Below are 25,020 nucleotides of genomic sequence, written 5' to 3'. Positions count from 1 at the left end.
ACATAGAAACAATGTTTTAAGTGATTTTTTGACGTAATATTATAAAGCAAATGTTAAAGTGTCGACAGTAGACAGCACGTTGCTAGTTTTGGCGCCACTGACGCTACTTACACTAGGCAACATAATTTTTGTTTACGCGTTCGCCACTCATCAATCATTTTAGATGTTGAGGCTTGGTGATGTTAATTTTATTATTATTCAATGTTATAGTGTTCAACACACATCGTCGATGCCACCCACTTTCATTGACAAATAACATATCGCACATGTTCAGCAAAAGGTTATTAACTCAAAATTTTGAAATTTTCACTTTTTTGGGTGATTACTTATCAGCAGCTTTTTGTCTCTAGTGAAAAATATAAAATTTTGAGTTACTATCCTCTTTTGTTCAACAGGCGCGATATGTTGTTTTGTGTAATGTTTCCTAAATTCCTTAACCTTTACATGTCGTTTAAATAATCTGCTATATACTGTGACCACGGTTGGAAACCTCGGTTGTGCACAGAGAACCATTCTTCTGAGACCAAAATAGGGTATTATAAATAATTAAAAAAATTATATTGTTGCAGCAACCATATATTGTGTGTCGAGCACCATAATGACACAAATATATGTTTGTTTCAACAATATATATTTTTAGATATTTACAATATACTATTTTACTCTTAGAATAAGCGTGATTCTCCAATATTCCTTCTCTGCGTGTGGTAATGAATTCTTTGGAGTATTGATGTATACATATTAGGCCGGGTCGAATTGTATGGACGGAGCAAAAAAAAAAAACTATTAAATCATATGCCTACCCTAAAAATCGAGCCTCCCGATTTTGACTTGAAGTTTTTCATCCACGATTTTGAATATTTTGGCATACAACTGCTAAACCAACACTAAGACGGAAAGTGTAGCTAAGACAATAATTAAAAACTCTCTAGCACATCCCAAGAGCATTGGAACGCTCCTACAGGAAGTTTTGGCCTTGAGACTGCGCAATTTTTCGGAAAATATCATTAACTGACACTGTGCTAGTTTACCAGAAAAATATTTAAGAGTTCTGATGCAAACTTTCTATCGTGTTGGGGTCCATGGACAACGAAAATATTTAGGTTCGTTTGGGTCACTTCGTTTTATTGTTTTATAACGGTAAAAGTTGTGAATCAGCAAAAACTTCCCGGGTGATTTAAGAGCACCGTGTTATACCATGGGCCTTATCGGTCCACTCCTTTGGGTACCTCGCCCACAAAAGTTCACAATTTGTCTTTAAAATGGTGTGAACGATAACTTTCGAAGGGAGTTCCAAATATAGATTGGGTTCGAATATGAACTGTATTGGTCCACTCCTTCGGGTACCTTCCACACAAAATTCGATTAAAGTGAACTTTAACAGCTTCTCTCAGATCGTCTTGAAATTTTTTTTCAGCAGGTTGTCCATGCGGCTCCATTACGACGGTACAATTTTTGTCTTGCAAGTCCATATTTCCTGAGATATTGGGAAAAATGTTCCAAGAAACCTTGACGGCATCACACAAAATGGCAAATCCGCAAGATAATTCTTGCAGGGAGTTTCTGATTGATGAAGACTTTGCACATCATATTATTTCATGTAGTCATGTATCAGGTTGGAATATGGGCTATGGTCCACTCCTTCGGGTAGTTCCCACACAAAATTCGGATAAAGTGAAGTTTAAGAGCTCCTCTCTCATCGTTTAGATTCTTTTTCAGTACTAGATTACGCTATGAATATTATTTTCTTAATGTGTACCGAATCCATGTTCATCGTTTTATCTGCTTTTGAATGGGCTCCTTTTTTTGTTAAGTTCCACAGCTCTATGTTAGTTGTTACAAGGCAGATTTCACTACTGTATAGCAGAATCGATTTTTTACATGCTTCGAATGTTTAAAGCTTCTTTTTCCTGGATATTTGCAAGCTTCTGTATACAACTTTCAATCGTTCGAATGCTGCTTTCACTTTGTTTGGCCTATTGATTTTGTATGCTTCTGCAATACAACTCGTTGTGACATTGCTGGATCGATCGATATGTCTCACCTTTCACCCAAAAGGAACCAGGTCGTTCATTTTGTTCGTTGGCTCATTTTCGTTCAATATATATTATTTCAACCTAATAAACAAGAAGAGCTATGTATATGAACACGAGGAGCTAAATGAAAGAGATAAGGTAAATTATCTATATCAGTGTTAATTACCACAGGGCTCGCGAGCCGTGTCTGTGTGAACACACACAATCTCAATTGTGGTGAGTTTGAAAGTTGCTCTCACCACCGACCATCTTCTTTGTTTTAGCAATGAATTAACGCACACGATGTTTATCCAGAGAGGGATAGATAATCTCTAGGGTGTGCCCAACACAAACGCAGCGGTTGAATTTGTTGTTGCTGGTGAACACTGATCTATATACACGAATGAGGTGGATATGGTTCCATGCGTTCATTTCAGGGAATCGTTCTTTTGAACATATTCGTTGATGAACGACACAACTCTAGCGCTAGCAGAAACTATCGACATTTGCAATTACTTGGCGTTGTAACATGATGTTTTCTGTACTGGCGTTGTTATTTGCCATGACCTTAGTCTTCTTGATATTTATCTCAGGTCCAACATTGCGAGCCAGTTTGCTTTTGACTGTATGCTGAATATTTTGTGAGAAAGAAGACATATATCATCTGCATAATATATGTCTTCGAGTTGTTGTAAGAGACTCCATGTTATGCCTCTTCTCTGAGAGCAGACTTTATTCATTATTTCATCCACGTCAATTGTGAACAGTAGGAATAACAAAGGACATCCTGGCGTTACTCTTGATGGTTAGCTCATGTACAACATTGCGAGCCAGTACCTCCAGGACTTCTACTTTTGACTGGATATCTTGTGAGAAATAATGCAGATATTATCTGCATAATCTAAGTTATGTCTTTTCTCTGAGGTAGTCTTTCATTCATTATTGCATCCATGACAATTGTAAACAAAGGAGGTGACAAAGGACTCCCTACATGGTCTCCAAGGCTTTCTTGAAATCAAAGAACAGAAGATACAGAGGTGTATGCCATCCTAAAAATTGCTATATTATGACACCCTACATGTCAGTGCAGATCTACTGGACGTTTTGCACTTACTGTAAATTATTATTTTTTTGCTGGAGGGCCAAGAGGAGATATCTCTCGAATAAATGAGCACAAGCAAATTATATTTGAAGCCAAGTAATGTTGAGTATCCTTCTGAAGGCCGAATCCGCACAGCGCAGATGTAGGGAAGTCATCATTACGCTGAGTTTTGCTACTGCTGAAAGTGGCAATGTTGCGTTGTTTGGTAGTCGAACGAGGCATTTTGTGTGCAAAGGGGCAACTGAAATGTGTTTTGGTGCATAGTGTGCTATCTGTATCAACCATTGAAAGTATTATCGTTAGCCTGAAGGGTAAAAAACACTTTCCCAATCATTTTTTGTGCCGCCAAAGTTTTTTTTTAGGAGATTTTGTATGTCTCCGAAAAAATTGTACCGTTGTAATAGGGGCCGCGAGGGCAACCCGCTGCAAAAAAAAAACCTCAAAACGGTCCGAGACATGTCCTTAAGCTATATAGTATGGATTCGAACACGATCCATGCCTGGAAGAAATCTGTAAAGCTTTTTAACTCTCTTCAAGAGCTATCGTACACATCATTTTAGGGAACAGTGATGAACTACTCGTATTGTTGTCGTTGTAGCAACATAGTTTTGATGCTCGGTTGGAGGCCGCTGACCAAAACGCTTTTGGTTTCAGGTCAATCCGGTAAAAAGAACCCACTGCCGTGAGATTGGTTGAACTATTGTAGGATATGTACAAGAAAGAGTGGACCGATATGACCCATCTTTGAAATTCTAATCTAAGTTTGAAATAATATCACGAGAGGCACAATTGAACTACTCGATTGATCTGTTCGAGGGCAAATTGTCTCAAAACCATTATTTCGATGAGATACAAATAACACTGTGAACCTAAATTTTGGGGCAGAGATATGTCCTTCTGGGCATGAAAGCCCTTGGTGAGTATATTAAGAATCCCGAAGGACAGATCCGCCGTGAGTCGAACTTCCGAGTTATGGCGTGATGAAGTTTCTGCAGAAGACCCTGTAAGGCATCTGAAATTAGCGTTATATCTGTGTTAACTGTTGTTTTAGCATATTTATGAGATGACATGTCTTCAGTCAAATCGAATGAAGGATTTTTTCGCAGAGCATTTCGACCTTCTAACTCGCTTCCTTCAATGTCCTTTTCGTTCTTTATTTTAAGAACAGCTGTAAAAGTACCATAAGATGTCGTTTTTCAGCTTCGAAATGTTTTGCAAAAATTTCGCTCAGTCGTTTAGATACGACTCTCATTGACAACTTATCGATATTGTCACCTTTTCATAGTCCTTTTTTGCATTAGTCCGCTTAACATACACCTATAAAATGGGTATCCCAAAATATTCGCAGGTAAAATGTTATGGATAATTAGTTTGAGTAGGCAATAAAACGTCTCAAGAAATTCTGAAATTGTTAAAATACCCGATTTATACATATTTTAAAAATTGAGTATTATCGCAGAAAAATTACTTTATCATTACCAAATATTATCATTGCCAAATAATGACTTTATTCTGTGAATTTTGGCAGTAGTAAATTCTTACATATTGGCCGTAAAACTACTTTATTTCCATGGGGATTTCATAGGAAGGAAGTACTTCCTTAATTATGTTTTTAAGTACATATTTAACCACATACCGACAGTAAACAACTAAAAAACATACGTTCTATTTTTAGAACAATTGAGGTGAATTTAGTTCGAATTCAACACTCCTCATTCTTCGTGTTTTTAATTTTTTTTGTTTGTTTTGAACCCACGAACTTCTGATTTGTAGCCAACCACATTAGGCGACTCGTACGAACAGTTAGGGTTGTTTAAACACATGCATGTACATCAACATATCTTCGCAATTTTGTAAACAAAAAACTCCCATGCCGACGTTGAGCTTTGAACACACAACCCTAGGATTTGTAGTCGGATACACAAGCTCTGTGTCGCCGTACTCATTACTTAGTAACTCCTTCATAATGAGTAAAGTAAGTAGTTATGTGTAAGCCATTATAAATATACCGCCTGATAATGCGGAGAGTAATGAGCTCTCTTTACTCGGTAATGCATGAAGTAATGGTATGTGCATATCAAATTTTTGCTGGTATGATATGACAGTAGGAAAGCACGTGAAGTAAATAAAAAAACATCCATCATACATATTTCTAGATTTTTCTATTTGTGAATGAAAAAGAGAATTCCGCTCATTATCACTGTTTCATTTCATGCCATTCTAAACTTAAGTTTAGTTACAGAGATAAGATGTTTTTAATATTATTGAGACATCTGTTTCAAATAATGTTAAAATTGCATTAAATATCTATCTCATTCACACCCATAAAATATTAACGTTATCAGTTAACTTTGTGAACATTTTATATTCGTATAATTGAAAGTGTTTTGCGTAAATCATCTGATTATTTGCTACAGTTGAACTTAAGTGAACCAAAAGCTGACTAATCATACGATTGATAGACAAAATCTTTTGTTATTAGTTCGATTAGCAGTGCTTTGCAGTATTTTCATCGCATACTAACTAGAAATTACGAATGAGAAGATTAAATAAACATTGGCAACACTTGCGATGCCGGTAAAGGACAACTTTATTTTGGTAGGTAATTTTCCGAAAATGTTCGTTAATTTCGGAAATTATGCTGTAGTGATAGATAGTCTGATATATTTTTATCGTTAATTACTGAAATCTGTAAAAAACAAGACGAAGCATTTTAATTTATATTTTGACATAAAACTTAGCAATACTGGTCGGTTGGGGCTTATTTAGCGAATTAGCAATTGATATATTTACGCCGTTTGAAAAATCAGCGGATCCTTTCGCTACTTACCAATGTTTTGTGAATAAATGCAATTTTCCATCTATTGATAAATGTCATGAGCCCCTTGTACAACTCGTTAAATAATCGTACTATAGCAAATACTCAACTTAACTTTGTGGTTTAGAAATTCATTTGAGTTGCGGTTTTAGAATTTTAATTTTTTTAACATTTTAATCTCCTTGACAACCCTACGGTATATTGACCTGTGCAATCTGTGTAACAAATAATTTATTTAATTCTACTTGAAATAAATTCTATTTAAATAGACATTCCTTATCTCACAGAAAACGAGACTGTACAATATATTAAATTCATATATTGTTACTGTTAAATGAATAATTAACTGAATTGTTTTTTCTATAAATTTATATTGGTAATTCGTTTGCATTAAAACAGATTAGAATACAATTATTTATTGGCTATTTATAAAATTAATCGATTGCAAATACTCGAAAGATAACGAAAATTAAACACGTTTTTTTGTTTGGTCAAAGGTTTTTATAGTACGCTATAAATTTAAAGTAAATTTCAAAAAATATAAAATTAAAAATGAAAATTTTGCTTTGAAAACAACAAGAAAATAACAATTAAATTTTATTGATTAACTGGTTGAAGAAAGTTGAGTTGTTCGGCCATTGTCCAGATATTAATGTTTTGTTTTTAAAATAAAGTACATTTTTAAAATCAAAAAGTTTGAAAATCTATTTTGAATACGTGGTGTGGGAAGAGGTCTTTTATGTTGGTAGTGATACACACTTTTTTATGTTTGGTATCTGGACTGGTGTGGAGCAGGTTGGGACTTACCCTGAGAGGTCCTGGGCAGCCAAAGAGCTCGCCCATTGCCAAAAGGATGCCCATAACAGAATGGTGGGCCTTCGCCAGCGCCGTTATTATTTATGCTACATAAAGATCGTCCAAGAGAAAATTGTAAGTTTATCGAAGATCTACAACCCTTCTCTTTGACGATATTGAATCAATAACATCGGCGAAGGCGCACCAGTGGTGAATCTGCCCCTTGTTACCCTGCATGTAATGGTCGCAAAACAAAATTCTGTTGACCACATATTTATCTCTTAGTATCTGCTTTCATGATTTTTATTGCTTTGCATACATAAGTATTTCCATGATTTATTTTTCTCGATACAAGTGACCTTGCCAAGTACGTCGCCGCCACCATCAGTTTCCTATAGATATTTTCCCTCAAAAGCCTACACAGAAGTTATTTCATTTCACTTGTTTACATTGAAATGCAAACTGTTTTCCCACATAAAACACTTCGAGTTTAATATGTGGTTAATTTTGTTTACTTGATCAAGCATCAAACGCAACGAACAACAATAATGATGCACAGTGTTTTTGGGGCTACAAAAATTTAAAGAAATTAAGTCTATTAATTATAATTCAAATAGAACTATGTTGCTTTTAATTGCTTCATGGCAATGATATGATCACTCTGTTCCTTTGCTTCAAAGAATATCCAAGTTTTGATACTGTTTTACTAGAGTAACGATTACATACACCAAAAGCCAGAACAATTGCTTTGAGAGCAGTTCAACTTTGAAACTTTTACAATTTTTACTGTTTTCTTCCCAAATGAAAAAACAATAGTTTTACATTTTTACTATGCACAAATATCAACACAACTGAAATCTTTGAAATACCTGACAGATTCCGCATTCTAAAGAAAAAATACAAACATACATACTACGTACATGAAACCCGCTAGAAATATTAATGCCTCTCCCTATTGTGGTTTTTAATATGTTGTGGAAATGTGGTTAATTGCAATTATGGCATTTGTATGTTGATGCTCAAGTTACATATCAGCTGATTGCAAATACATATTAGAAAATGTTTATCATTATTTTGTTTTATAAATAATTCGTGGGAAAATTTTCAATAAGTACTGTAACAAAAATGCTAAAAATAAATCCTATAATTGTTAAAATTGCAATACATACATATATTTATATCCCTCACTATGAACATGTGATCCTTAGGTAACCCAAGAAAAAACTAAGCATATCAACTTCTTATTTATATTTTAGATCAATAATATTCTCAATTCGAAAAATGCAAACGCTCAACTGATTTAGTCGTCCAAATAATTTAACCCTACATGAGTCTCGGCGTTTTCCCCATCACTTTCGTGGTTATGGGTCCCAAAGATTTGAGGCCTAGATGAAAAAAATTTTAATTTTTTCACGATCATATTTTCAAACCGTAGAGACTCCAAGGTCAAAATCTTCAAGATCAAATTTCTTTTATATTTTTTCGAAATTTTGTTTACTGAGATTATGGCACAATTACCCAGGTAGTAGCATCGTAAAATTTTGAATATGTTATGTCAAAATTTTCTTTATGTTGTTGGGCAAATTACAACAAAAATAATTTTTTATACCCTCAGCATCTATGCTAACGAGGGTATATACACTTTCATACGGGCAAAATGTGCCTCATCGAAATAATGGTTTTAGACCCCAAGTATGTTTGGACGAAATGTGTTTCAGACAATTTGGAGTCGATTAAGCAATGTCCGTTCGTCTGTCCGTTCGTCTGTCCGTTCGTCTGTCTGTCCGTCTGTCTGTCTGGCTGGCTGGTGCGCACGATAACTCTCGAACGGATGAACCGATTTGGTCCAAAAGTTGGCTATCGCAATATTTTGTCTTAACTTAGTTTAAGTACGAAGATGGGTTATATAGATCCACTCCTTCCGGTACCTCCCCCACGAAAGTTCGTAAATGTTTGGAAAATTTGTGCGCACCATAACTCTTGAAGGGAATAACCGACTAGGTCCATACTTAGCACATCGTGATATTTCTACCAAACTTAGATGAGGTTCCAATATGGACCCAATCGGTCCACGCATTCGGGTACCTCCCACACAAAATTTCGGAAAAGTTCAGTTTAGCACTTGCTCTCGAATCGCTTCGCTTTTTCTTGCAACAACTTTTATTCACTGCCCCCCATACGACGGTACAAGTTTCATTAGGGGCAAGCCCATACTTCCTGAGAAAATAGCCTAAAAGATGCAAAGAGCCCCTATGACACCGAGTGTAGTGTTTGGAGAGCATGATAACACTCGAAAGGATCTGCAGATTCGTTCCAAAATTTGGCCTTCGTAATATTTTGTCCAAACATAGTTTAAATTCGAAGATAAGCCATATCGGTAAACTCCTTCAGGTACCTCCCCCACAAAAGTTTAAACATGTTCGGAAAAATTTTGCGCACGATAACTTTTGAAGGGATTGACCGATGTAATCCATACTTCGCACATACTAATATATCTTCCAGATATAGATCAGGTTCGAAAATGGACTATATTTGTCTCCTCCTTTTGGTACCTCCCACACAAAATTTCGGATAAGTTCACTTTAAGACCTACTCTCGAATTACTTTGATTTGTGTTGAAGCGATTTGCATTTGCTACCTCCATTAGACGGTAAAACAGCCCGAAAGGTGTAAAAAACCCCTATGTCACCATATGTGGCTCTCGGAAAGAAGGATAACTCTCGAACTGTTCAACCGGTTTGGTCCAACATTTGGTCTTCGTCATATTATATCCAAACTTAGTTTCATGGGGCAATACCAGTCCACAACTTCCGGTACTTCTCCCCAATATTTAAAAAATGTCACTAAAATGCTAGGACGATTTCACTTGAATGGGGCAACCAATTTGGTCCAAACTTTGGACCTTCTAATATTTTGCCAAAATTTAGTTTAACTTCTAAAATAGCCCATATCGGTCCTCCCTAAGGGTACCTCCCCCACAAGAGTTCAACATTTGTGTCTTAGTGCAGTTAATTCCTAATCCACATTTTTGTCGGCAAGTCCAGATTTCCAAAAAGGGCCACAAAATTCAGAAGAGACCTTAAATAGGGTATATATCTGTCGGCAAAGCCGACTGACACTTTTTTACTTGTTTTAAAGGGATTTGACTTTTTATATTCGATGAGCTGGTGTGATGCCACTACCTGGGTAATTGTGCCACGACTGAGATCTTGGATAAATTTTGAAATTGGTTGTTTGTTTGATTTTGGTCGGTTTTTGGTCTATGTATTAATAGACCAAAAGCAAGGAAAACTTATAAAATAAATTTGATCTTCACGATTTTGACCTTGCTAACAGCTAAGTTACTTCAGGCTGCGACTGTACAAAAGAACAACAACAGGAATGGTGGACCTAAATCAGCGTCGAACAAGAAGAGGTTAGATTAAAATGTGAATGTATACAAATTATTGTCAATCTATCTATGACAGTGGGAACGGTGCGTCCGAACCATTTAAATTTGGAAGGTCCTTACACCTGAGAAGTTTTTGCGGATTCTGAAACTACAATGTTCATAGATACGACAAAAAAAAAAAAAAAAAAAAAAAAAAAAAAAAACAAAAACAAAAATAAATGAAAACATTTGTTCCCTTGCGTACGTTTTTCATTTCATTCGGGTCATATGTGTGTGAATTGCCGAAAAACTTCGTAACGAACAATAGTCTAAAAACATCATTGTCTTAAATGGAACAGATCCATAATATGTAATGAAAATAAATAGCATTTTCCAGCGTACATTTTGTTTGTGTGGTGGGCGTAAATAGTTCACAGTCTACAACAAATGAATATCGGGCCATTTCGGGACCCATATCTCAGGCTCTAAACCTTGTTTTCAGATATATGTCTGCTCACAGTGAGTGACTTCAAAAAATTGTCCAACGTGCTGATAAAAAAATCATTTAGTGTCGGAGTTTTTTTTTTTTTACCGAATTACTTTACACGGTGCGCCTGAACCAACTTTAAATGGAAAAGGGAGTTTACACGCACAAAGGTAGTTTACACGCACAAAGGAAGTTTACACGCACAAAATACTCGGGAAAGAAAATTGAGTTTTTGGTCAATAGGGGGTAGGAAAGAGTATTGAGGAGCAATTATCACCCCGCTCTCTCTCAAAAACTCTAGAGATTTGTGGTGGTTTCTACCACAACTTGTCTGTGGCGATTTTTACCTCGGAACAGTTGGCACATCCCGGTTGTTGATCTACGGTTTGTACTGATAGAGTGAGACAGAGAGAGAGAGGGGGAGAGACGAAACAAGTAAAAAAGCTCGACTGGGCCTACGGTTTGTACTGATAAAGAGAGAGAGAGGGAGAGAGAAGAAACAAGTAAAAAAGCGGTAGGTTAGGCTGGGCCGAACTTTTTATACCCTCCACTATGAAATACTCAGATCGGTCGCTCGGTATCCTTATATGGGAGCTACAATAATACGTGGACCTATGTCCATAATGTTTGTTGGAGAAGTTTCTTGATTACTGGGAAACCTAAATGACAAATTATAGCTAATTCGGTCTGCAAATGTAGCTAAAAACGTCAAAATACTTGAAATCGGGCGGTACCGTTATATGGGGCTATACCAATTTTTAGTGAAGATGTTTCGTAATCATTGAGAACCTCAAATGTCAAATCAAAATGCTTTAAGTCGGGAGGTACGGTTATATGGGGGCTATACCAAAACATGGACCTATCCTGGCAATTTTTGCTAGAGAAGTTTTTTGGTCATTGGGAACCTCAAATGTCAAATTTCAGCTATTTCGGTCAAAACTAGATCTAAAAGCCTCAAAATACGTTTAAGTGGGATGTACCGGAGGAGGACCTATACCAAAACGTGGACCTATCTTTACCATTTTTGGTGCAGAAATTTTTTGATCTCTTGAAACTCCAAGAGCCAAATTGGAGCCAATTTGGGAGGAAAATGTAGCTGAAATACCTTAAATCGGGAGGTACCCTTATATGGGGGCTATGCCAAAACGTGGACCTAGTATATAACTCATATTAAAACTTTATCTGCCTATGGAATAAAGACTCTCGGGTGCAAAATTTTAGCGTTCTATCTCAATTATTGCGGACGCTAGTGTGATTACAACAGACGGACAGACATATGGACATGGCTAGATAGTCTTAGCATTTTATCCTGATCAAGAATATATGAGGCGCTCCGCGCCAAAACGGCCTAACCAACATGCCCAAAAAATCAAACTGACTGTAAAGATATAACGGAAAAATTTTGAAATTAATTCTAAACAAGTGAGCAAAGGCTATAGTCGGGACGGGGCCGACCATGTGATACCCTACACCACTACCCCTGTGCATAAGCTTTCCACTGGTAAACATTTTTTTTAGGGAATATAATCCGACTACCACCGAAAATAATATGTCTCTTTCTCTCTGGGACCCCCATAAGCAACCAAAATTTCGTGACCATCCGATCAAAATTACGACCTGTAGCTTGATTGCAAAAAATGGAAGAATTGGATGCATTACCGACTATTGTGGTATCTCCCTTGTTTGACCACATTCGCCAACCTGCTTTACACCAATGTAAAGGTAATATTTTCTTCTTCCATTGACAGGCTTTGCCGTTGGAATACCCCTACTAGAATACCCCTACACAAAGAATAAAACTTTGAATTTGTCTCCAAATGAGTTTTTGCCCATTCCGACACCTGAATATTATCCGACCATCATTAAAATCAGTAGGCTTCTTCCTCTGTGGGACCCCCATTAACCCCTAAAATTTCCTGACGATCCGATCAAAATTGCGACCTGTGGCGTGATTACAAAAAAATCGGAAATGGGATGCATTATCGACTATTTGCATATCTCTGCTATTTGACCACCTACGACAACCTACTTTACATCGTTGTAAAGGTGATATTTTCTACTTTCCTTGCCAGGTTTTGCTTTTGATATACCTCTTAAAGAAAAAGAGATATTTGCTTTGAAAAAAAAGGTTGACCGTTCTCCAAATAAGTGTTTGCCCATTCCGACCCCTGAATATTAATTGACCATCATCAAAATCAATAGGCTTCTTTCTCTTTGGGACCCCCATTAACCCCCAAAATTTCGTGACGATCCGATCAAAATTGCGACCTGTGGCGTGATTACAAAAAAATCGGAAAATGGGATGCATTATTGACTATTGTCATATCTCTGCTATTTGACCACCTACGACAACCTACTTTACATCGTTGTAAAGGTGATATTTTCTACTTTCCTTGCCAGGTTTTTCTTTTGATATACCTCTTAAAAAAATAGAGATATTGGCTTTAAAATAAAATGTTGTCTTTTCTCCAAATAAGTGTTTGCCCATTTCGACCCCTAAATATTATCCGACCATCACCAAAATCAATAGGCTTCTTAATTTGTGAGACCCCCATTAACCCTCAAATTTTCGTGACGTTCCGATCAAAATTGCGACCTGTAGCGTGATTTCCAAAAAATAGAAAAATGGGATGTATTACCAACTATTGCGATATCTCCGTTATTTGGTTACCTACGCAGACCTAGTTTGCATCATTGAAAAGATGGGATCTTCTACTTTCATAGTCAGGCTTTGCTTTTGGAAAATTTTCAACCAAAGCTGTGATATTCGTCAATATAATGAAAATCGCAAAAATGAAAATTGGGGTTTTATTTGCTACTATTGTGATATCTTCGTTGTTTGATCACCTACGAGCACCTACTTTACATCATTAGAAAGGTGATATTTTCTACTTTCATTGTCAGGTTTTGCTTTTGGTATACCCCATACAGAAGCTGAGATATTCGCTTTGGAAAAAAACGTTGTCTTTTTATCCACCTAAGTTTTTTGCCCTTTCCGACCCCTAAATATTATCCGACCATCACCAAAACCAATAGGCTTCTTCCCCTCCGGGACCCCCATCAACATCCAAAATTTCGTGACGATCCGATCAAAATTGCGACCTGTAGCGTGATTACAAGGTTTAGATGGACAGACGGACGGACGGACACACATAGCCAGATAGACTCAGCTCGTCGAGACATTCATTTTGGTATATATAAGTATGGGTCTACGACCATTATTTCGATGCGTTACAAACTTTTTGCCCAAAACCAACTTATAATACCCTCTCCACATAGTGGTGTAGGGTATAAAAATTCCATATTGCATTATATTAGAAGATTCAATGTAATATGGAATTTTTTAGTAGTTATTTCAAAAGGTTCCGGTTAGATATTTATAAACTGTTTGATTTTTTTGGGTATGTGGGTTAGGCTGTTTTGGCGCTGGGCGCCTCATATATATTTTATAGGGTCGCAAATGATTAGTTCGATGTGCTACAAACAGAAAAAACAAACTCTATACTATGGTGGAGGGTATACAAATGGAGTATTTATGTGTTTTTGCAAAGCCAGTATAAGTTTTTGGCAAATTTAAATAGGATCTATGCCATACTAAGAGTGGCATAACACAAAAAAGTATCTTTCTGTTTTTTCTATGACTTCTACTTTATTTTGTGTGTAATTTCATTTATATCTCGATTTACAGCTCAATTACTACGGGTTTCGCATAATACAACAAAAAAGTTTTTGAGTTTATGAAAGTTGGGAAGTTCAATTTCAATAGCCAGCTTAAAACGCTTTTTTCTCGCAACTGAATTTTTTGAGATGTGTCACTTCTTGAGTAAATGAGTGATATGTATATAGTCACGGGTCCTGTGAGACGGGTTTGAAGTCATTTAACCAATTCTGCTGCTTTCGTGCTCAGCCTGATAAACACTACATCTTTTATGGCTACATGACAGATCTACCATCAATTCATCATTTGTTAGAGTTTATATTTTAGTGATCTAAGCATATGAATTCCAAATATCAAAAGAAAATCTGCCGCATATAACTCTAATAATTCACAGATTCTGAAAAATTCAGTTTTCACTGAACATTTTTCCTTGGGTGTAACAAAAATGATAACTAAGACTAAAATTAAATTTTGTTCTTAAATAAACAAAATTCATCCATCCGTCAAGACTTGCAAATGATAAGAAATAATTTCGTTTCTTTATATTAATAAATGATTAAAACAAACATACATAGTATGTATGTGCGGACATAATGAAAACTTTTGTTTTATAATGTGATTTTGAAACATGAATAGAATAGAAGTGCGTCATTTCCTATACTCACAGAATGTAATGCTGCAAAATTTTGGGAGATAATTTATAATATTTAAGTCGTGTCACAAGAAGATAATCATTATATGTATGCATGCTTGATTTAGTGGGTGTTATATAAGATAAATTTGAGAGAAAGTATCAGACGTTTTCGACTACATAAGTACATTCTCAGTTTATGATAGTAAAATATTTATTTTGACCTATGGACGGATACAAGACTCTTCGCCTAAAATTCTGTAAACAAACTAAAGTTTTTCCCAAAAAATACTCCGTTGTAATCTGGATCTGGAGGACTGTATACTAGGTTGGGGCTCCCCGTCACTAGAAAACTTCTTTGGTAACTTTTTGAAAATAGGTCCATGTTTTGGAATAGTCCCCATATAACTGTACTTTGTGGACATATGCCCACGTTTTTGAAAAGCCCCCATAAGCGGTACCACCCGGTAACCCAGTACGGATATTTTTTACATTTTTATCTATGTTTTCCGCTTAATGTGGATGCAATTTGGCATTTATGGTTTTCAATGGCCAATAAACTTTTCCAACGAAAATTCTGGGTATAGTTTCACGTTGTGGTATAGCACACGCTTTCTGAACGAATTATCAACAATTTAATGATCCTACTTACGCGAGGACTATCTGCGGTAAAAAATATGATACGAAAACAGTTTAATAACTGCAGATAAGCAAAATTGGGGATTATAGTGTTCACCTGAGAATTTGTTTGATGGTAGGTCCTATACGTGCATCTAAACTGTCGGCTTTCTGCATTAAGGTATTCAATAGGAACTCTTAAAGCCTATTGGGATTTCATTTAATGGTGCGAGTGTACTTGCTGATGGCATAAACTTGGTATTATCACAGTTTAGTGCCACCCCCTTTTCGGCCCACTTTTTCAGTTTTTTTTTTTATCCGTCTTACTCAGTCAGTCACCTATTTGACTTACACACTGTGCAATGCGTTCGTAGCCTCAACCCTGCGCAATATTGCAAGTTTAGTGACCGTAATGCATCTTGCATTCTTATCACATGCAATTGAATAATAATTGCAACTGTTGTTGTCCTCATTCCTCATTTTCTGCTTGTTTTCTTTTATTTTAACAATTATTAAAGTGCGTATAGCGCGTATTTTTCCAGAATTATTCATACAATTGTTGTTGCTTTCTGTGGTGATTTCATTTAATATTTGCCTGTCTTGTTGACGCACTTTAAGACATTGTTTTTCTTTTATCAATATTTGACATTTTGCCAACCACACTTAAAGTTGTGCCCACCATGTCTCTTTGCTTCATCAATCAATTTTGCATGGTACTTCGATTGGTGACGATCGTGGTTTTTTGCGAACAACTAGAACTCCTCTCTATTTGTTGACACTTTATGAGGTGCCATTGATGATTGGATAGTTGAGTAAAAACATCCATATTATTTACAGTCAATAATAGTTTAATAATTGACATTGTCAATTGATCTGAGTATTCATATGTCGATGGCAATGATGATAATATTCTATCAATTGTTGTCAGTTGGGTCAATGGCATTTTCTAAAAGGGAGATTGGAGTTGCAGAGCTATGCAAGGGTATGTCAAACAAGTAAAAAAGGTAAAACCCCTTTTCGTTGAAACCCAGATAGCATTCAACATTTTGAGACAATTGGTCCATAACCCATTCCCTTAACCCTCCTTTACGACCCTAATTTTGATTAGAGTTTATTATGGACAGACCAACGCATATACATATACATATATGAATATCAGTATACCAGGTGGATGTAGGACCAATATTTCGAGGTGACACATGATATTTTTGGCAAATCAAACTTATTTATAACACCCTCTTCCCATTGTTTTGTAGGGTATAAGCAGAGTATAAACAAAAAATTTGTTGCAACATTTTGCTAAATAAATATTTACCAACAAATATTCGTTCAATTATAAACTACATGTGGCACGTAATTACCTTCAACCTCAAGTAGTATTGTCTTTGAAAGTAGTCATCATCGAGCTTGATTATATAATCATTTGGCAAGGCGTTTCGTTGTTTATCAAAATGCTTGTGTGGGTAAAAAAATCGATCGATCGATTGACAATATTGACTCAGATATTATTCAAATATTTATTGAAAGCAAATACATGAAGACTACAAATCTCAAGGAAGCCATCGGGTAATTAATAATTGCTAAGTAAATAAGTGACGTAAGTGCTACAGGTACAGGTGCACGCAGAGAAAAAATATTTTTCGCTTTTGTTGGAACAAAAATATATGTTTTGGTTCCAAAAATGTATTTGTTTTGTTCAAACATTGTAATCCAAATCCAAAAATACCATCTTTTGTTCCAAACATAGAAAACAAAAACAACTTTCGAATTTCCGCAATATTGTTAAAATCGTTAACAATACCGATTGTAGGAACTATCATAATCTAATTTTGTTTACAAAAAGTATTGTCAATACAGAAAACCAGTCCAGAAATTTTTGATTTGAGTGCATATACTTCTCATATACACTTTTCGCATAACTTGGATATAAATGTCGCGTATAATATTGCAATCATTGATGAACACAATACATGGTTTGCTGCATTGGCTGACAACAAAGACAAACAAAAAGCCACACGAACCCACCACAACATAAGGAATAATTAAACACCATAACAAACATGAAAAGGAAAGAAGAATGAAACAAAACAGAAACAAATAAAAACAAGAGTCTCACAAGTACATACACACAAAAACAGAGGTAAAGGCAGCATGTCATACAAACACACCACAACTCACCAAAATTGTTTTTTCAACACGGCATCGAATAGCGAGAGAAGAGAAACAAATTTTCGAAGAAAAGAGAGAAATATTGTTCAGTTGACACAAACTATTTTTGGATTTACAATACTACATGAGGAATCCAACAATATGTTAACAATACATATTTTGCTCTTGGAATATTGTTGGATCAAACATATTTTTTTCTCTGCGTGTGGGTGATAGTGGCCGTAAAGATTGATATGCGATAGTGGAGTTTGGATTTGTTTATATATATGATCGTCATACATCAAAGAGATCGAAACAAAATTGTTTGAGAGTATGAGAGCCTCATTCACCTTTGCCAAATAGGAGAAGTAACAAATCGCCTGGCCGAACTTTTTATACCTACCACCATGAAATGTTTTTAACTAAACTTGTTCACAATTTTAGTCGGAAAAGTTTTTTGACAAAGTATACCATAAATTAGGTTTAATTTAGCCCAGAAAATATACATATCTAAAAATGTCTTCTATCGTGCGGTAGCTCTATGCGGGGCTGTAGACAAGGTTGGACCTTTGTTGAGAATTTTTGGTGGAGTAGTTTCGTGACCACTGGGAACCTCAAATTATGGGTTGTTCAGTCAGAAACTGTAGCTAAAACCCTGAATATACCAAAAATCGGGATGTGCCGTTATATGGAGGCTATACCAAAAAATGGACCGGTGTTTTGAATTTTTGGCGGAGACGTTTTTCGATGACTGAGAACCGCAAATGTCAAATAACGAGTATTTCAGTCAAAAAGTACTTAAAACCCTCAAAATACCGAAAATCGGTACCGTTATATGGGTGCTATACCAAAACATTATCCTATATATAAATTTTTTGTTGGATAAGTTTCACGACTGCAGAGAAACTTAAATGTCAAATTTCGGATAATTCAGTTAAAAAATGTAGCAAAAACCTTCAAAGTACCGAAAATCGGAAGGTACAGTTATATGGAGACTATACCAAAATAGGAACCTATGTTGACAATTTTTGGTGGAGAAGTTTTGTGACTTGCGGGAACCTCAAGTGCCAATTTATGGATATTTCAGTCAAAGAATGTAGCTGAAACCCTTAAAATACTGAAAATCGGAAGGTAGCCTTATATGTAAGCTATACCAAAACATGGACCTGTGTTGACAATTTTGCGTGGAGAAGTATGGGAAGTATGACTACTAGAAATCTCAAGTGTCAAATTACGGGTAGGTCCAACAACAAATTTAGCTAAAACCCTCAAAATATGGAAAATCGGGAGATACCGTTATATGGAGGCTATACCAAAACATGGACATATGTTGACAATTTATGGTAAAAAATGTTCGTGACTACTGGGAACCTCAAGTATCCAATTAGGGTGAGTTCCGTCAAAAAAACGTGGCTAAAACCTTATAGAGGCTACACCAAAATATGGACCTGTGTTGACAATTTTGGGTGGAGACCACTGGGAACCTCAAGTGTCAAATTATGGGTAGGTCCGTAGTCCAAAACGTGGGCCGATGTGGCCCAACTTCGAATTTACCTGCCTATGGCGAAAACATACTCGGATGCAAAAAATAGAGCATTCAATCATTACAACTAGGACCCAACTTTTCCTCTTAGTCTCTCCGGTCTTAGCCAGAAGTTTTCTATTAGTCACCAATATATTATGCTATGAGTCACTATTGAGTCAATGCCTTACTAACTAACACAATTACCCCTCTTAATTATTTCGATAATAATTTATCTTAGGTCATACAATATCAGCAAAACTTTTTAGGATTCAAAACTCCTTTCTAATTTTTTCTCATTTTTGCTAATTTTCTGTTTTTTTCTTCTCTCTTTCCAGTTGCTATAAGTTAGGTGCAAAACTCAAAATGAAGACTGATACTTTGGATAAAATCTGTATTTTCTTGGCTGAACTTTTGGGTACAGCCATGTTGGTGTTCTTGGGTTGCATGGGCTGTGTCAGCACCGACGTCTTCCACAACAATCACTTGCAATTGTGTTTGAATTTCGGTTTGGTTGTCATGGTTGTTATTCAATGTTTCGGTTGTGTATCCGGTTCCCATTTGAATCCCACCGTCACTGTGGCTGCCTATATCTACGAAATGATTTCTGCACCCATGGCTATTGTCTATTTCTGTGGTCAAATGTTGGGTGGTTTCATTGGCTACGGTTTGTTGAAGGTTGTATTGCCCGACAGCGTCATCAACACACCATCGACCGGTTTGTGTGTAACATTGCCCCATCCTGAAATTTCTCCCTTGCAAGGTTGCACCATTGAATTCATCATCACTGCTATTTTGATTTTGGTATGCTGTGGTGTCTGGGATCCACGTAACTCCAAGTTCCATGATTCCGTGCCAATTCGTTTTGGTTTGGCTATTGCCTGTTTGGCCATTACAGCTGTAAGTATAAAAAACAACAAACACATTTACTTTGACACATATTTACCCCGTCTCTTACCTTCTAACAGGGTCCCTTCACCGGTGCCAGTATGAATCCTGCCCGTTCCTTCGGCCCTGCCTTGTGGCACAACAACTTCGCCAACCACTGGGTATACTGGTTGGGTCCCATGCCCGCCGCCGTAATTGCTGCCTTCGGTTACAAGATTGTGTTCAGACGTGAAGTCAAAGAAGAAGTCAACAGCAAATTGCGCACTTATGAAGAAGTTCCATTGTCATAAGTCAACCATCAGTCATCACCAGAATAATCATCATTAGGACGATTTCTTAGTGCTATTCCGTTGAGAATAGTGTTGCCATATGATACAATTTTTTCTTCTTCAAATAAGTTATATCATTTAAGCGAATGTTAAATCTTAAAAAAACACCAAATATAGAATTTATTTTGTAATCTGTTTTTGTCTTCTATTACCGAGTAATAAAAGTAAATTTTGTTGTTTTTGTAAGAGAATCAAAAATAGCTTAGATCAAGAAACAAACACACATACATACAAAACATACACATAACTATTTATTAAGTTAAAATAAAAGTGTGTCTCATTTTTACTTAAAAGTCAATCAATTAAAAAAATATTATAATTTTATATGAAATTCTCGAATGTGTTTTAACGGCACGCAGAGAAATTGACAATATCATTTTTTTGTAAATGCATTTAATTTTGTTGAATTTTAATAAATAAATTAATTAAAAAAATGTTGCGAATGTGGATGATTTTTTTGTTTTATGTAAGCCTACACCTAGAGAAAAAATAACACAATACGTGGTCAAACTGACCGCATGCGTTGTTGATAGTGTATCTACGCCGTTTGTGGTCGAAATGAGCACGCCGTTGTCAATTTGACAACGAGATGGTGTCAACGGTCTCGAGAATTGACAACGTACCATGGTCAAAGTGAGAACGTTTGTGGTCCAAATATTAAAACACAGGAAACACTTCTCAACACATTAAAGAGCACAGTCACATTATATATTTTTGCTCAATGATAGTATATTGCCACTTGTGGCAACAGTACACTGTAAGAACCAATCGCTCCAATAGAGCTGCTGGCTGAGCGGATTGTTTGATCTACGTTTTGCACGGGCACCTACCAGAATTAGTGGAGAGTGTCACAGTTTCCAAGACATAACTACCGTGTCACCTGGGCCCAATTCCTCGAAACAACTTATGAACTTTTCATTTTCCACTTAGCAATATTTTTGATAAGTGATAAGTTGCTAAAGTTTTCAAAAAATTGTTGCTCTCTTTTTGATTTCTGTTCCAAAACGTCCTCTTCTGCTAAGTGAAAAGTTGTAACTGCAAAGTTTATTTTGCTAAGATTGTGCAAAAATTTGTGCTCTTTTGACGCAGAGAAAAAATATTTTTCGGTTTTGTTGGAACAAAAATATCTATTTTGGTTCCAAAAATGTGTTTGTTTTGTACAAACATTGTAATACAAATCCAAAAATACCATCTTTTGTTCCGAACATAGAAAACAAACACAACTTTCGAATTTCCGAAATATTGTAAAAATTGTTAACAACACCGATTGTAGGAACAATCATAATCTAAATTTTTTACAAAACATATTGTCAGCCCTGAAAACCAGATACTAAATTTTTTGATTTGAGTGTATATACTTCTCATATACACTTTTCACACAACTTTGATATAAATATCGCGTATAATATTACGAGCATTGATGAACACAATACATGGTTTGCTACTTTAGCTGACAACAAAGACAAACAAAAAGCCACAAGCATCCAGCACAACATAAGGAATAATTAAACACCATAACAAACATGAAAAGGAAAGAAGAATGAAATAAAGAAGAAGAATGAAATAAAACAGAAACAAATAAAAACAAGAGTCTCATTGTTGGTATACATACACACAAAAACAAAGATAAAGGCAGCATGTCATACAAACACCACAACTCACCAAAATTGTTTTTTCAACACGGCATCGAATAGCGAGAGAAGAGAAAAAAATTTTGTAGAAGAGAGAGAAATATTGTTCAGTTGACACAAACTATTTTTGGAATTAACAAAAACAATTGTTGGATTCACAATACTACATAAGGAATCCAACAATATGTTAACAATACATATTTTGCTCTTGGAATATTGTTGGATCAAACATATTTTTTTCTCTGCGTGTTGTTCCACGGAAAACTTAGCATTTTTTTTTTGCAGACCAAATATTGATGTTTGCCTAAAATTTGCGTAAACGTCTTCTATGCCAATGTACATTGTTAAAAAAGTAAAGTTTTTAAAATGTAACGACGGCAGATTTTGTTCGGAATAATTGAAAACACGATAAAGATAAGAAATTATTAGGATCGAATTAATTTTTCCGAAATTCCACCCTCCGAACCTCCCCCTCTGAACCTCCCCTCTCCTAACTTCCACCCTAAGAATCATCGCCCTCAGAACTTCCACCCTGCGAACCATACCCTTCTGACCTTCTAGCCTGCGAACAAACCCATTCCGAACTTCCGACCCCCGAACCACCCCATCATTATACATTGCCAAGTTGAAAATAATGCGAAAATGATCAAATGTTCTGTGGAACAAATAGCACCCACACTTTGCAAGATAACGGAGAGACTTGTCAAGATGAAGCAAGAGAGCACAACAACTTTGCGAAAAAGAACAGTGATAGTAAAATTTGCTAAGTACAAAGAGAAACTGAAAAGTAATTTTGTGGAACAAAAAGAAAATCACTTTTCAAAATAATTACTTTTTGATAGGTGCACAGCGAAAAGCTATAAGTTGTTTCGTGGAATAGGGCCCTGGTCTGACGATTGACGTTACCAGACAACCCACCGTTTCTCTTGGATCAGACCATCTTTCCACACTTTTATTAATCATGAGAAAGCTAATTGGCCTAGTTTTAGGGAGTTCACTAATCACTGCTCCAGAGATCTGCCCAATCCTTCTGATGTATAGGTAGCAGAATGAGGTTGAGTGAATTGTGGGCAATGGTTAGATACCTCTCGAACCCTGGAAATAAGGAAGATTGGACCTCTGTCACATTTGGCGATGTTAAGCTGACTGATCCGAAGAGGTGCGTAAGTTATTTCAATCGACAGTTTGTCGAGCACCCCGGGAGTGACAGGTCGAAGAGAAGAGTACTACGTCGCATTAGATCTCTTCTCCATGGTAATGTTGAAACAGATGGATGTGCCGGGAGTCGAGTATCTCACTAAAGTTCTCAACTTATCGCTAGCCACCCACATCGACCCGAAGTCAGGAAAATAGGCAGGGAGCTCCCGCTACTGAAGCCAAGCAAGGATGCCAGCAAAAGTGAATCTTAGAGACCGATTTCGCATTTGTCGTCCATAGTAAAGAACCTTGAGGCTTTAGTGGTCCACAGCGCAGGAAATAGCTATCCAGTTTTTCGGTCTTCATCATGGGTTCCGTAAGCAGCACAGCACCACAACATGGCTGCACGCCATCTCCACTCATATTAATCGAGGACTCAACCAGAGCAAGCCGTGTGATATTGGCGCTTGACATATCAAAAGCCTTTGATACTGTCAACCTCTCCACGCTGTTTGAGGACTGCAGACTACCCTCCGGCCAAGTTTGAAACTATGGGTAATGAATTATATGTCGTATGTGGAACTAAGGAACAATAAGTCCAAGCCCCGTAAAGTAATACCCTAGACAGACGGCAGCGTTAATTTGCATTAACTGTCTTAATTCAAATTAATTCGTGCATTATCCACATTCTTAATGCACAAAATCAAAGGAAATTTAAACTGAATTTAGCAATTTCAATATGGCAATGCTGTTTAAAATTAATTGTCTTTTGTCAAATTTCCATGTTTAAGAAAATAAAAAGGGAAAGCAAATCAGCAATTTTCGCGTTTCTTCAAAATAAGTAGTTGTCTTTCGCGAGTAGAATAGCAGCGAATCGTTTTTCACGCCTTCTAACAAATCTCTTTTTCAAATTTTTATTTTCACAAAAAATTTCATTACCCACCATACCAATTCTATCGAAAATTATATCTTCCTCAAATGTTTTTTAAAGTTTTGCAATATTTTAATAATATTAAAAAGACTCAAAAATATCGCGAATAAATTAAATTTATTTTTGCTTCATCGTGGTGAAAAGATCAAAGGTAGAAAGTGTATTTGTTTCGCATATTTTGGCGAACTTTTGTAAAGCTTTATGAAATGGTCTGCTGGGTACAAACAAACAACAAAAACAGCTGTTTCATAAATGCAGATACTATCGTCTGTCAGGGTGAAAAATTAATTCAAATTAGGACATTTTTAATGCAAATTAACTCTGCCGTCTGTCTGGGGTATAAAACAGGGAGTTCTCCAAGGTGGGGTGATATCTCCGGAACTGTTTAACCCCTACCTTTCCTGTATTCCGCCATTGAAATCGTAACGTATACGGACGATCTTAGCGTCAGGTACCTACCCTGCTGTAATTTGTAAAAGGCTATACTCCTATATTAATGGTCTTAACACATTTTCCACGCGAGGAGTATGCAACTATGCGCTACAAAATCTACGACCACTCTGCTCGCCATGTGGACGGCAGAGGTGAGAACTGAGTTTAATTTTAAGGTCGATGGTAGCATAATTCCGTCCACAAACTACCCTTAAATTCTAGGGGTCACATTCGACTATATAATCTGCTATATAATAGCTATATAAATCTGCTAGAAGCTGAGATGTGGGAACAAGGTCCTCAAGTCCCTAGCCCGCAGCACTTGGGGCGCAGATAAAGAAACCTTGTTGACCACATACAACGCGATAGGTCGATCTATGGTAAGCTATGCGGCGGCAATACGGTTCGCGAATATAAGTGCAACGCGTCGGAAAAATATACATACCTGTCAGAATGTCACCCTTGGATCTGCAACAGTGGATCTTCAGTGGACCATATAAATGAGGTG

At 36.4% G+C, this 25,020-nt stretch overlaps 1 protein-coding gene across 2 annotated transcripts in view; it reads left to right on the top strand.

Annotated features, from left to right (window-relative positions):
- Positions 1-20,600, top strand: part of LOC141404208 (aquaporin AQPcic-like) — a 93,447-nt gene extending 72,847 nt beyond the window's left edge. For both annotated transcript variants that reach the window (XM_073987586.1, XM_073987578.1), the window contains exons 2-3: positions 19,503-20,064; positions 20,133-20,600. In XM_073987586.1, the coding sequence (XP_073843687.1) occupies positions 19,531-20,064; positions 20,133-20,342 (744 nt within the window). In that variant the 5' untranslated portion in view covers positions 19,503-19,530 and the 3' untranslated portion in view covers positions 20,343-20,600. The remainder of the gene's footprint in view (positions 1-19,502; positions 20,065-20,132) is intronic.
- The last annotated feature ends 4,420 nt before the right edge of the window (positions 20,601-25,020 follow it).

This window comes from Musca autumnalis, unplaced genomic scaffold, assembly GCF_047663935.1.
Source record: "Musca autumnalis isolate F117 unplaced genomic scaffold, ASM4766393v1 scaffold_1, whole genome shotgun sequence".
NCBI lineage: Eukaryota > Metazoa > Arthropoda > Insecta > Diptera > Muscidae > Musca > Musca autumnalis.
This window is presented reverse-complemented; position numbering and strand designations above follow the sequence as displayed.